Below are 14,449 nucleotides of genomic sequence, written 5' to 3'. Positions count from 1 at the left end.
CGGAGCAGACACGGGCTGCTGGCTCCCCTTGCACCCCACGCGTGTGCTGGCTGGACCAAGCGGTGTGATAACCCCCCCACAGCTGGTCCCGCAGCCCAGCACCCATTTCCCAGGGCTTTTGTGTAGTTTTTGGCTCTGCTGGGGCCGGGGAGGGAGCACTCACAGCTGGTGGGCGCTGCAGTTGTAGAACTTGAACTCCGTGCTGACGAACGTCCTCCCCGTCTCCTGCGACCTCAGCTGGAGCACGACCCCGAACCAGTCTGGGGAGGCAAAGCAGAGCCTGTCAGTCCTGCCAGCAGGAATGGGGGAAGCAACACCAGATGCAGGGGCACCCGCTGAGCCCCCTGCTGCGGGGGTACAAGGTGAACTCAGGCTGCTGCCATTCCCTGCTCCCCCAGCCATCAGGACCCCCACACACACCCCTCTTGGCTGGACCCTGCCCTCCAGCACCCCAGGCTGCTGGGCTGGTTGTCTCCAGCAATGCCTCCCAACCAAAACAAAAATTCAGTGTATTCTGAGAAGCAGCCCAAGACTGGAACCACAGAATCACAGAAGGGTTTGGGTTGGAAGGGAAAAATCATCTCATTCCAACGCCCTGCCATGGGCAGGGACACCTTCCACTAGACCAGGTTGCTCCAAACCCCATCCAGCCTGGCCTTGAACACTTCCAGGAACTGGGATCCACAGCTTTACTAAGCATCACCTCCTAGAACCATCTCCTAGAATAGGAGACACTGCTGGAAACAAGTGAAGCTCTTCAGGAGCCTCAGCACTGGGTTAATTAAGAGCAGATTGCTCTTCTGGAGTTGCTGTGGGCAAGTCTAACCTGGCCCTGCTACCCTGGGGCTCTGGGCCCCCAGTGTTCACCAACTCTCAGGCTCCATAAAATGCCTCAGAAATACAAAGATATCAGCAGGGAAGCCCCGCTGGCACCTGGAAGGATGCCAAGGAGAAAATGAGTTTTAAGCAAGCAGCGTTTTGGTTACAGGAAGAGAAAACACGACAGCAGTGACATTAATGAAGAAACAACCCCAAGATCGGGACCAAAAAAAATTAAGGCTGCATCCACCTACCTGTGGGTGCTCAGCCAGGGCTCCTGCTTTCCAGATTCACCCAGTTTGGCACGGCTGAGAGCCCCTGCCCACTCGTGAGCCACCCTGGAGGGGACAGACAGCTCCTGTCCTGCCTTGGGAGCTGCCTGGTGGTGCAGGGAGGGTGTAAAGACAGGGCAGTCATGTCCTGCTGCCTGCTCCCAGCCTATCCTTCCCTGTGTGGGATGCATTTCTAAAGGATGAAGTGTATTTAGCTCCCTGGGTTCAATAGCCTTTGACAGGAGCATGAATTTCTCCAGCAGCAGCCCCAAAGGCTCTGCCCCACCCAGAAAACACTGCCAAACCCACTCAGTGCTGTCTGGTGGCACAGATATCACCAGGAGTCAGTGACTTACCTTGATCCACGGGGATGGCAGGAACATCTTTGGCTGGTGGTGACACACACACCACCTGGCTGCCCGAAACCTGCCCTTCCACCTCCGTCAGGTTCCCGAAGAGGCAGGTGACCCCGGCTGTCAGGTCTGGGGCATCACTCACCAGCAGGCTGAGCTGCAGCGGGGACAGGAGGGAACACAGCAGCCAGAGAATCAGTCAGCAGGCAAATCTGCCCGAATTTCCTTCGTCTTTCCAGTCCCTGCTGCTTTCCCATTCCGTGCAACCCCCTTAAATTAGTCACCTGCCCACGGGAGGTGGCCAGATGCCCTTTAATGAGGAGGAGGAGGTTCTTTATGGATAAAAGCCCACCCTGCTGAGCCTTTGGGTGCTGCAGGTCAGGAGTGGGGCAATGGCAGATTTTTGGCCCCTGGTTGCCCTACAGAAGCATTGCCACCCCCAATGCCTGTGTGGCTGTAGCAGCAGCAGCGTGTTCCCTCTCCTGCATGAGAGCAGCAGTGACCATCCCCAAACCCCTCTGCTCAAACCACCTCCCTGCCCCACGGCATGACCAGGAGAGAGACCCCCCTGCCCCGTGGCCAGCAGGAATGAGCACATTCCCATTGATCCCATCACAGATGGGGACTATCCCCATGGCAAAACAGTCCCTGGAGGCCTCCCAACAGCCCTCCACTATTTCCACACGGAGTGTCAGGAGGGCATCCCAGGAAGGGGAGGCAGCAAAGCCAGGACCCAGCTGCCACTGGGTGCTGGGGGGCTCCAGGAGCAACAGCTGGGATGCTTCGGAGAGCCAGGCCTGAGCACAGCTCACAGATGAGCTTTTTGGGAAACAAAGCCTTTCCTTTCACCAGCTAACGAAACCAGACCGAGAGAAATGTGAGCTGAGGCCCGAGGGGAAGGGGAATTTGTTTCTGCCACCCCCTCTTGCCTGGCTCGGATGACCCCTTTGCTCCCCAGCCCCTCTGCGAGCCTGACTTCATGAGAAAACACTTGTGCCAAGGCTGGAGAACGGAGTGTTCACTGCGAGCCTGGAAAATGCTGGAAGTGGCTCTGGAAGTGGCTCTGGAAGTGGCTCTGGAAGTGGCTCTGGAAGCCCATTCCCCCCCCTGCTTACCGGGAGGCTGTGCTCGGACACGGAGATGCTGCTGGGCTGCACCGTGACGCTCAGGCACTGGCTGATGCTGCCTGCGAAGCGGAAGGGCTCGTGGGCTCGCTCACAGCTGTCCCTCGGGGAGCACCTGCCGCACAGAGACACGTCAGAGCACGGAAAACCCCCGGGCAAGGTGTCCTGCACCAGCACCTGGGGATGCTCCGTGCCGGCAGCCGCTGTCGGGCACCGGGGTGGGGCCAAAGGGTGCTGAAAAATGTCCTGTGAGCAGAGGAAAGACAAACCACAAGGATCTCGTGAGCTGCTCCCAGTCCTGCCTGCACTGGGACACAACCCAGAGCTCCGAGTGCTGGGGGTGACAGCGGTGTGGGGGGTGTGGGCTGAGCCAGGCACTCTGCAGCCCACAAACTCCTCATCTGCACAGAAACCAAACCAGAAAACAACAAGATGATGCCTCTATTCTGACTAAAACAAAACCACATAGTTCACTAATCATCTCCTCCTGGAGACACAGCCAGGAACGGGACTTTCCAGCTGCTGCCAGCAGTGCTTGGCTGGTTTTCATGCCTTAAGCTCCCAGCTCTCTCCCATTCCCACCAGCAGGAATGCAAGCCCCAGAGCATGCCAAAATGACTAGGACTGCTCCTAGCACGCTGTGTGCTCCAGGATGGCTCGTTATCCCTTTTTCTATTGCAGGTGTCCTTGGAGTAGAGTGACATTCAGTTGCTTCCAGCAGAGCACCCACCGGGAGACTAAGGAAGAATTATCAGTGTTTCAAACCAGATATTTGAGACTGCAGCACTGTCATCCCTCCAAGATTTCCTATTTTATGTCGTTTGGGGGAAATCCTTTTCTTCCTGGGGCTGGAAGATGTATTTGTCTGTGATTCTATGAAACAGTGGGACCAGGATCCTTCTCACGAGGCTGTTTGCTTTAGATTAAGATTAAGTGAAGTTTCCACTTTCCCTTTCCAAACCACCTGTGTGATCCCTGGCAAATGGTGGTGCTGCTCTCCTCACCCTCTTGCTTTTAGTACCTTTTCCTTTGGAGCATAATGGAGCTAAATATGAATGCTGCCAAAGGAAGAATTATCGAGGTTTAAGTGAATCTGTAAGATAGCTTTAAAGTGAGCTCTTGACTGGAGCCTTTATCTCATTGACTCGCTGGAATGGCTCTTTTTTATCATACTATTTATGGCAGCAGCCCTAACAGAGATAAATAGGTCTGGAGACAATAACACACTTGCAGAGAGCAGCGTGTGGAAGCCTTGCAGGTTTGGGATCCCACTGGGCTGAAGAGGATCTTTAACAATCTCCTCAAGGCCTCTGATCGCTCCCAAAGAGCACTCGCTGCTTGTGGAAGAGGAAGAGCAAAGGATCTGCTCTCCTTGCAGAGGATGAACTTGCATGGGAAGCAAAGCTCTGGCAGGGAGGACACAGCAGAGGCTCCTGGCAGGAATGGGCTGCTCAGCCATCACCTTCTGTCCCACGGAGCCCAAGATGAGAAGGGCTGTTCGGGAGAAGAACGAGAACCTTTCCCATCCTGCCGGTTTTTAGCACCTTCTCAAATGTCCTGCACCCAGAATTCCTCAAATCCCAGTGCTGCCCATGGCCACCACCTCATCAACCACTAGTTTTTGTGAGTTAATCTGCCTTGGGAATCTCCTGGTTCAGGTTCATGGCTAAGAGCCTCCAGTGAGACCAGCTCCTGCTTCAGAGCTCCCTGATTTCACCCTCACCCACACCTCATCCATCAGCATCGCTACAACCACTATCCTGGAATTCCAGGTGTGCAAACACCCCCTGTGCCACAGAGCCTGACCCCTGACTGAGGCTTCCAAGAGACACCACCACCTACTGAGCACACAAGGAGAGCTCTGTGTAATATTGGACAACGAAACAGCCCAGGACAACCCAGATCCTTTCACTTTTCCTTTATTCCTTACTATTCCATTATTTCCTTCCTCTCTGGCTGGTGGTGGGGAAGGCAGGATACACTGCCTGATGCCTCCTGTGGGTGGTGATCTGTCCATCCCTCTCATGTCCATCCATACTCAGGCATCCAACACATCATTTAAAACCCTGATTTTTTTTTTTCAGGCTCCCAGATGCCTCAGACCCTGCATATCCACACTCTCAGCTAAACCTCTGGCTACTGCAAACGTGGATTCCAAGTGTCCAGAGAGGAGCTGCCATAGGGGCTGGCCTGCCCTGCTCCTCCTCACAGACACCCTGACCTTCCTGAGTGCCTTGGTACCCCCCAGGACACAGACCCCAAACCCAAGGAGCAAAATCCCACAAGCAGTGGGGAGAACCTCTGGATTTCAATCCCCAACAGACACTCAGTGCTGGTGTTTACCAGCCCCACACTTGCTCAGGCCATCAGCCACTCTCTGGCTCTTCCAAGGATTAAATCATCTCCTCTTCCAAGGACTAAATCATCTCCTCTTCTGCCCCTCATCCTTTTAACACACCCTCCTTTTAGCCACCTCTCAGAAACCACAGTGTGAGCATCACACCCTGACATGCCAGCCCTTCCACCGAGCAGCTGTTCTGGCTGGAGGAACGTGTAAGAATTAGAGGGGAGAGATGACAAATTAAATACAAACACTCCAGCACTTGGGGCCTCCAAACAAACACGACAGAGGCTTCAGGAGCAGCGAGATAAACTCAATTATTTACAGCTTAAAACAGAAGCTAAGAAATGATCATGGCTCCAAAGTGCAGATGCTTGAAGGGAAGAGTTGAGAAATACCATCGGGGAAGGAACCCTTGCTGGGAATAGGTTAATGTTGAAATGTCATGGCCAAAAGGGCAGAGGAAATGACACTTTTCTCTCCTCTTGACATTGAGGGTTTTCTCTCTGCAAAATGAAGATAACAACCTTTACCTGCTTCCCAGGTGGCTTATGAAGATTCAGTTCATTAGCATTAGGAAAGTGCTCGGTGATCCTTGCAGAGGAGCTGCTGCAGGAGGCTGAGGAGCAGCACCAAGCACACCCAGCCACAGGTACTGAATGCAGCATCCCCTCCCCATCCTGCACAGCTGTCCCAGCCTCTGGAAAGGCACACAGGGCACAGCCAAAGGGATGGGAATCCACAGGGGGTGGAAATCACTCCTTCTGACAAAGCAGCTGTGATAGCAAAGACTTTCAGACACAACTGCATGCAGGGTGGTTCAGCTGTAGGGCTGGACAGGCCTGTCTGAAAAAAGAACGAGCTAAAAAAGACCCCAAATGATGCCCAGGGTGCCCTGGGATGCTGCTGGTGGGATGCTCAGGGCTGTGCTGCTGCCCTCAGCCCCTGCCTGTGTGGAGCCAGAGGGATGCTCAGGGCCAGGGGCTGAGCTGGCTCTCCTGCACCTCCCCGAGCATGGCAATGACCCAAACAAGCTGCAGGGAGCTGGTTTGCACCCCAAGGCCCACGGGTCCCAAATCCAGGCCGGATTTGCGGAGGAGCCTGGTGTTCCCTGCTCCCCTCCAGCACCTGCTCCTCAGGCACGTGGCCAAGCTCTGCTGTGCGGGTCCCTGAACTCTGCCTCCCCCCCATTGCCACGCTTTCCATGCATTTAACGGGGCTGCTCTGCGAGCTGGCACGGGGCCGGAGGGATTTCTATTCCTCTCCTCCGGCCTCCTCCAGGCTCATCCCTCCTCCCCCGCTCCGCCGCTGCCCGGTGGTCCCCCTTCCGCCTTAGGAAGTGATCCTTATTATGGAGAGAAAGGAAGGACACGGACACCTCCTGAATGCAGAGAGCGTTTCCTGAAGCTCCCCTGAAGAAAAAAAAAAACCCATCACCCTTAGCCCTCCGTGCCTGGTGATGCAGGTGGGGCACTGCCAGCCCCGAGCCCTGCGCTCCCGGATCCCACCGGGAACGGCTGGAGCACAGAGGACCCCCTGACCTTTCCTTGCAGCATTTAAATATCTCTGCCTGGTGCATTTAAAAGGGCTCAGTGCTCTGCTCTGATGCTGTAACCTCGCTGAAAGCAGAGTCCCACTCATATAATCAGAGCCCACCGCTGCCTTTAGGAATTCCCCGTTCCTTGGGATTTGCAGCTCGGCGAGCAGGAGTGTGCAAAACACGAGGCCTCCATTCCCACCAGTCTAAATCCTGATTTTCCATCGTGTCCACATCACCCTCTCCACGCAGTGACCGACCCACTGCTCCCAAAACAGGAGTTTATTTTCCTTTACCTCTCCACAGGAGCTCAGGGAATTTCCAAGGCATTCGTGCTGCCAACGCAGGGAATGTCCAAAGAAGGGGAAAAAACTGATTTGAGGAACTTCAACCTAATTCTTTTCGTGTGGGAGGTGCTTGGTAGGCTTAGAAAGCTGCTTTTACCATAGTGAAGTGGTCAAGGGTGGACTTACATGTGGTGGAGGGAGCACCAGCCACAGTGGGGGTCCCCCGAGCTCAGGCACTCCCCGCAGGTCGTGTACTGCTCACAGGACTCCACGGGCACCCGGGACACCTGCAAGGGAAGCAAACACAGGGCTCAGTGCTGCTCTCACTCCAGCAAAACCAGAGCAGCTCCAGGTCCTGCTCTGCCAGCTGGAGCCACGTAACACGACAGCAATTAAATGAATTTGTTCCAATATCCAAGAATAGGAAATACTGGAGAGTGAGACGTGAAGTCAGCCCGTGCCCTGGGGGGAATTGTGGGCACACAGAGCCCCAGCTGGGCTCCCACTCCTGGCGCCAGAACCCCCCGACCTCCCTGCCCAGACGTGCTCCCATGGCCAGAGCTGTTCTCTCCTCCCTGATTTACAGTTTGCTATCTCCCACTGCTTCAGGGAGGAAAGCTGGTGGGGAATACAATCCATTGGGATTTTGTCAGCTCGTTTAGTCTAGGTGGGTGTTTCACTGCTGGCTCCTCCTTGGCCACCCTGAGCCCTTCCAGCACCAGCGTGGACTTGGCCCCCCAGGCATGACCCACCAGGGGATTCCTGCTCTCCCAGGCAGAGATGCCAGAGAGGGAAGCCCAGGTGGAACAACCCCAAACCCTGCTGCAAACCCCTGCTTGCCCTTCAGGCAAGGCCCCTGCAGGATGCTGAGGTGTAGCACGGTCCAGACCTGTTTATCAGCACTGAAAACCCCAAGGGCTCCAAAATGACACCAAGCTTTAATCATAGGTCACTGCTTGACAACATGAAGAAATTTTTAACCTTTTTAACCACTTTAACCTTTACAAGCCATCCCTTTGCCACCTCCAACGGGCACGGTAGGTTTGCATCCCTGTCCTGATTGCTGCAGGGGGATGCTCCTGCACTGGCCCATACATACACTATATGGAAGAAATTCTTCACTGTGAGGGTGGTGGGGCACTGGCACAGGTTGCCCAGAGAGGTTATGGACACCCTAAAAGTGTTCAAGGGCAGATTAGACAAGGCTTGGAACAACCCGGTCAGGGGGCGACAAGGAACGCGACCAGGCCAAAATTCCACCCCAAACCATTCCGAGATTCGAAGGTTCCGTTTGCATTTCTACTCCCAAACACTGCAGATAATTATTGCCCAGCCCTGCAGCCTTGGCTGCCCCGCTCAGGGCCCCGGGAGTGATGCCTGCAACTGGCTGGAAATTAAAACAACTGTCGGCATCGCACTCGCTCTGTCCGTCAAAACAGCACCCGGCTCCCAGCAGCTGGGAGGGAAAGCAGTGACCAGCAGTGAAAGGAGCAGTGTCTCCCCAAACAACGGCCACTTTCAGGCCAAGTGCTGTTGACACAGTGAGAACCCAGTTCCTCTCTGAAGACGACACCAATAGGGCTGCTATTCTTCTTGTTTCCTCAGCCCCTACTCAACAGCTTTTCCTGAAACCCAAAAAAAATAAAAAAAAAAAGAAAAAAAAAATCGAGCCCCAGGGATGGGTGGGTTGTTTTTTTGTGGGATTTTTGCTGGGTGGGTGCAAGGCTTAGTTTTGGGGATGCTGAGAGCTGGGAATGAGGGGTGTGAGGGGCAGAGGCAGGTACACCAGGGATACTTTTGGTCCGTCCTAGGTGGAAAGAGCTTCGGAAATGGAGAAGGTGATAGCATGGAGATGGAAAGGAAGGGCTTGGGTTGGAATCCTGGCTGCAGAAGGTGTTTGGGGTGTTCTCTCAGGCTCTGTGCCTTGACTGGTCATGTGTGATGTATTTTACCTGCTTTGCTTCTTCCTTTAAGGAGCTCAAAGCACTTTATGGACATTATGGTGGGGTGGGAGCGAGCCCAGGATCCCAGTGACAGGCACAGCCCCCTGGGATGGCCCATCCAGGGCTCACTCCTGCACCCTGCCCAGTGCTGCCACCATGCCCATGCCCTTCCCACCACCAGTAGTCACCCAGCATTTCCCAGTGCAGACCAGTGCAGACATCACCCTGCTCCTGGGTGGAAAACTAGAAGCAAATGTGTTTTCCAAGCCAGGCAAGCATCCCTTGGGAGCTGCCATGGCTCTCACCCCCTGTGAGAGACACCAGCCACCACAGGATGCATCCAGGAAGCTCACTGGGTTTCCCACCTAAAATCTCCCCGGCATGTGCTGGTGGGTTGGCTCTCACCCACCCTGGAGGTCAGGACAGCCCCCCAAAATCCTCAGGCACCTTGTCTTACCCACAAAATGAGGCTTGACAGGATCTGTCCCTGTGATTTATATGCAGCTCAGGGCTTGTTTCATGTTTGTGAGGAGCTGGATGCTCTCACAGGGCTCTATAAATAACAGAGGATTTGAATTAGATGAATAAGAGTTCATTAGAGATGATTTTATGTTACGCGTTCGGGTTCTTTTTCTGCTCAGAAGCTGCGGCTTCTGCACATGATAATTCTTTAAAAATGCCACAGGAATCGGGAACAATGCAAAGAGTTGCAGAGTTCCAGCCCAAATGGGACCATTTTATCCTTTCTTTGTAACACTGGAAAAAGGCAAGGCAGGGAACTTCACCCATTCAACCTTTTTTTGGGGACCAAAACAGACCTGGCTGAGGTGTGTGGGTGGGCTTGGTCCTACCACAGGGCAGCAGAGCCCCAAGGGTCCCTCTGGATCAGCAGTTCCATAGCCTTGGATATGCCCTGTGGTCTCTGGCTGGAAGAAGGCACAAAACTTCAGAGAAGAAGAATTTCTTTCTCTGATACTTAATCCTGTGTCTTTGAAATTCACCCTTCGTAGAAATTATTGCCCCAATGTCCAAGTGAAAGTTTAAATGAATAAGTTTAGGTAGATTATGATCAGAAGCACTGGAATATTTCCATGCACGAAAAAAAATCAGGGAGTTTTGCAGTATTTGCCCAGCTCTCTCAGCACTAGCACATAATCAACTCCCTTACCAGCCACAATCCAAATATCAAAAATATTCCAACCCTCCACAGAGTATGTTTCATTTTAATGGACAAACAAGAGAAATCCCTTTAAGAGTAGGACACATCCATATGTTATCCCACACCTCTCATGAACACAGAAGACTGAAAGCTGTATTTCCTTCAGAGATAGCACAGCAGTAAAACATTGCTGCCCTTACTCTTCCTGATGGCAGGTTGGAAAGACTCTCTTGGCTTTAGGTATTTTTAAACTGTTCTCTGACAGCCTAATTGTCATTATGAGACCAAAGAATTTGCTCTGGGCTGGGCAGAGAAGACAAGGAACAGCAGTGCCTGCAGCTGGAAGGAAAAACAAGACGGGTCAGGGTGGGGGACAGGGGACTCCCAAGTCCAACAACTTCCTCCCATGTCCCCTTCAGCCAACAAGGAGATGAAAAATGAGAGCATGGAGGCAAAAGAGCAGCAAAATAGGAAGGAAATAGTAAAGAAAGGAGACAGAAAACCACTGAAGGGAAAACCAGAAGGAAACACAAGGAAGACAGGGCAGAGGGATTTGCTGTTGCCCCTGGTACAGCAGCGGCTGTCGCTGCCACACACCAACATTCCCAGTGATGGGAGAAATCCTGCCTGGCTTCTAAGGAGGCATCCTGTGAGCCCCTGTCCCTGCACACACCCTCCTTGGCACATTTTATGGCCACCAGTGGCTCAAGAGAGGGTTGAAATGTTTCCCTCAGCAACCAGATCCAGCAGAACCAACGGAGCCCTGAGCAGTTGGCTGCCCCTGGCAAGGCAGTGGAAAGGGCAGGGAGGGAGGACAGACCCTGCCCATGAGCTGTGCAGGGTCAGCTCTGCAGGCCCAAGGCTTTCCAAAGGCAGGGAGCGGGAAAGGAGGGGTGCAGTCACCCTCAGCAACCCCAAATTCTGGCCACCACAGCACTCGTGGTATCTCCACCCCATCATCCCCATGCCAGCAGGCACCAGCACCTCTCAGCTCTGCAGACCCAAGGTGACTCCCATCTGTCACAGCCTGGTTTATTGGGGAAGGATTTTGGACTTCAGTATTCAGTTTTTAAATGCAAATACTTCTCTTTGCTCATGTGAGGGAAGATAGGTCAGAGGAATGCTCCTGGCACTCTGAGCAAACATCTCAGAAGGTCCATTACCATGGCAGGAATGTATCCCCCACTTCTCTCTGTGCCAAAATGAACCTGCTTCTCAATAATTAGATGATAAAGTCTCATTGCTCCTTTCCCTGACTGCCTGACCCATAACATCAGCTAAAAAAAAAAAAAATCAATACAGACTCTCCAAAACACATGAATTCCAGCTCAGCCAGCCCTCAGAGAAAACAAGTGCAAGAAACCAGTTCTAAATAAATAAATAAATACCTAAAATAAACAACTAAAGCAAAGTTTCCACAGCTTGTGCGTGCCACCAGCCCAGGCCTCTGACCTCCCCGGCTGGAGACAGCCCCTGGGGTGTCCCACCACCACGGCACGCTGCCCACAGACCCCTCAGGGGGCTGGAGTTCAAACAGAAAATCTATTTTTAATGACTTTGGGGAGTGGAGTAGAGATGCCAACTAGTTCAGTGTAATTAAAGCTATCTATCACTCAGCGAGCAGGAGCCCAAAGTTGATGAACTTTCCAATGAGGTTTTATTCTTCCCTTTATTCATGAGAAAACACTGGCTTTGTGCTGGTGCAGGAGACGTGAAAAAGTGTGGGAAGGAGCAAGGAGGACACATCAGTTCCAGCCATTAACGTGTCAGGGTGACAGGAAAAACAGAGTCAAACTTTCTCAGGGGGTTGTAAAAAATTTGACAGACTCCTCTTCTCCTCCCCGAGTCTCCCTGCAAAACTCCAAATGGAGAATCCTCCTGTGGCACATTTGCCAAGGAATTACCAGCGTGCAGGGATGGGGGAAAAAGAGCAAGACATGTGGGTCCCATCCACCCCACACTGTGTGAAAACTCCTACCTGGAAATGACTTCTTGGTTCAAGCAGAGCCCGTGGAGATCTCAGACACGCTGAGACTGATGCCAGCAAGGAGCACAGAAGAACCAGTGACAAGTGGGATGTGGGCAGGGCATCCATGGGGCAGCAGCCAGGACACAGGGGAAGGAGGAAAAGGGTGAGCTTTTAACCAAAAAGCATCGAGGACCGTCCCCAAAGTGCTGTGAAGCCCCTGGAGGCAGGAATACCTGCTCCAGCCATCAGTCCCTGCCACAGAGGAAGGGACTCAGGCAAGGAGGGGGTGAGGGGGAGTTCTCCTGACAGGGACAGCAGCTCCTGCAGGACCCAGCTCTCCTCTCCCACACTGCTCAGCAGAGAAGGATTAGCAGAGCTACCAACGGGCTGTCAGAACCAAATCAACGCCTGTAACTTTTGGCAGAGAGGCAGCTGAGTGGGAGAGGACACAGAGACAACGTTTCCATGGCTACAAGGGGATTATTTAATTACGGTGCTGCAGATGCATGTGGAGAAAGTCCCTTAAACTCTGCTCCAAACAACCTTTTCAACGAGTTGGGCTTTGCTGCTATAAGAACCTCATTAGCATCTTAGGAGGACAAGCTGTGTTGGAGCACAGGGGACCAGATCACTTCCTTAGTGAGGGATCAGACCTTCTCCAAGCATTCCTGTCTCCTTGGCTCCCTGCTACCCTCCATGAACGGCCTTAGGCTCCTGAGGGAGGTGATGAAAGCAAGGGCAGCATGCTCTGGGAAGCAGGAAAGACTGAAAAAATAGCAAATGTCCCAAAGTAAGGCTTGATCAAGCTGTAAAATTGTCCTCAAGCCAGAGTTGCCTCCAGCCAGCCAGCCCAGCAGCAGCAGGCAGGGCCTGGGCTCAGAGCAGACTCATGTTCTGGCACTCAGGCTCCTGCAAACAAACACCTTCCTGGGGTTTTACCACGGCTCGAGTTAATCATCACATCAATATGAAACATCTGAGCGGGGTTTGCTGGAATAACAAAGTGCCAGGCAGAGATGCCATCCCCTCTCCCAGGAGCAGCACAGTATCATGGAAACCTGGGGGAGGAGAGGCGGGTTTTCATCTCGAGCAGGGGCTGCTCGTGACCGCCCATGGGATGCTCAGTCTGTTCCATCTGGCAGCTCCTCCTCCGCCCTCAGGTGATGATGATGCTCGAGGGCTGCAGAGTGGGCTTGTGCAGGAGGTGGTACAGGGACAGGACACCCCCTGCCCGGATCACCACCCTCCCTGGGATGCCAGCTGTGTTGTGGTGCAGCCCTCCAGGCTGTGCCCACGCTGGCATCCACGCGCCCACCCCGTGCTCAGACTGGCACACCAGCACCAGCTCTGTGTGACAGTCACCACTCCAAAGTGTTTTGGCAGCCTCAGCTCTCCCTCCTGCTTCTCAGGGACCATCTGCATGTGGGAAGTGAAGGGCCAGGGATGCATGGCCTCCTCTATCAGCTACACGTGTCTGCTGCCTCCAGAGCCGGGAAAACCTCGTGCACGTATAAAATCAAGAAGCCATTCTTTAATCTCCAGTGTTGGAGCAAAACCACTGGCTGGGGTATTTACTCAGGCTTCTGGAATTGGAAAATACAGCAAAATTTATGGATTATTATTAGGTCAAACCTGGCCACAGAGGTGCAGCCACACGCTGGTTCCTCCCTGGCTCCTCCGTGCTGCTCCTGCCCCACACGGTGCTGGTGGGAGCCTGGCATCCCCTCACATGGATGGCCATTGAGGAGAACAGGATCCTCACCATAAAATCTGTCTCATTTGGGACTCTAAACCACTTTGTTTTCCTGCAGAACTGATCCCTTGACAAGAAAGGGGGGTGATGAGATAAACGTTTAGATGTGGCAATAATGAGGAATGAGATGCCAAAGGTCTTCACCACAAGAACGGGGTTATGCTGCGATACATCCACGTGTTTCCTCCCCTGGAAAACCACCACACCCCAGGGGAGCTGCAAATTTGTTCTTGGCTGCAAAGAAATGTTCAAGTGAGTTTCTGGAAATCAAGGTCTGTCCACTCAGCAGCTCCATCCAGGCAGGAGATCCTCCTCCTTCTCCTCCTCCTCCTCTTCCTCCTCAGCTCTGTGCGCTGCTGGCACCAGCCAGGGGGACACAACTTCTCTGCTCCTCTGGGCTTGCTCTGGATTTCAGGATGATGTGCCCGGAGCAGCCACATGGCACATCCAAGTGTCCCTGCCAGGGGATGTCACTGCTGCCACCAGAAGTGGCTTCTTGAAGTGCTGGCACCATCTTCTGATGCTGCTGGGTGAGACCACCCTGCCACGGCCACCCAGCCGACGAGCGCTGCCCTTTGCAGCACTGATTAGCCCAGGCCTCAGGGGAACTAATTAATCAGGATAAAAGGGGGGCAGCTTTCCAAAATTTCCAGGCTCAGGTGGGGATCAATCCAACACAGCAAACTTTCATCTCACATCAGTTCACGGCCCCTGCGTTCGGCGCTTTGCCTCGCTGCCATGGAACTCCTGGCGCGCTCCCTGCAGCCGTTGAAAAGTTTCGACAGAAGCTCAGAAAACTAATTAAGGTGAATAATTATAAAGTGCGTGCTTCTTCCCCTCTCTGTTTTGCGAGAAAAGTGGGCAAAAATAGAATTGGGGATAATCCCGGAGT

The 14,449-nt window shown here is 53.4% G+C and overlaps 1 protein-coding gene across 1 annotated transcript in view; it reads right to left on the bottom strand.

The window, feature by feature from the left end:
- The window catches only part of PLXNA2 (plexin A2), a 144,740-nt gene that overhangs the window by 59,132 nt on the left and 71,159 nt on the right, over positions 1-14,449 (bottom strand). The window contains exons 4-7 of the mRNA XM_029962520.1: positions 6,920-7,020; positions 2,560-2,683; positions 1,448-1,601; positions 164-260 (exon numbers count right to left, since the gene is read on the bottom strand). Coding sequence (XP_029818380.1) covers positions 164-260; positions 1,448-1,601; positions 2,560-2,683; positions 6,920-7,020 — 476 coding nt within the window. The remainder of the gene's footprint in view (positions 1-163; positions 261-1,447; positions 1,602-2,559; positions 2,684-6,919; positions 7,021-14,449) is intronic.

This window comes from Manacus vitellinus, unplaced genomic scaffold (assembly GCF_001715985.3).
Source record: "Manacus vitellinus isolate BGI_N305 unplaced genomic scaffold, ASM171598v3 scaffold_47_pilon, whole genome shotgun sequence".
NCBI classification, from domain to species: Eukaryota; Metazoa; Chordata; class Aves; order Passeriformes; family Pipridae; genus Manacus; species Manacus vitellinus.
This window is presented reverse-complemented; position numbering and strand designations above follow the sequence as displayed.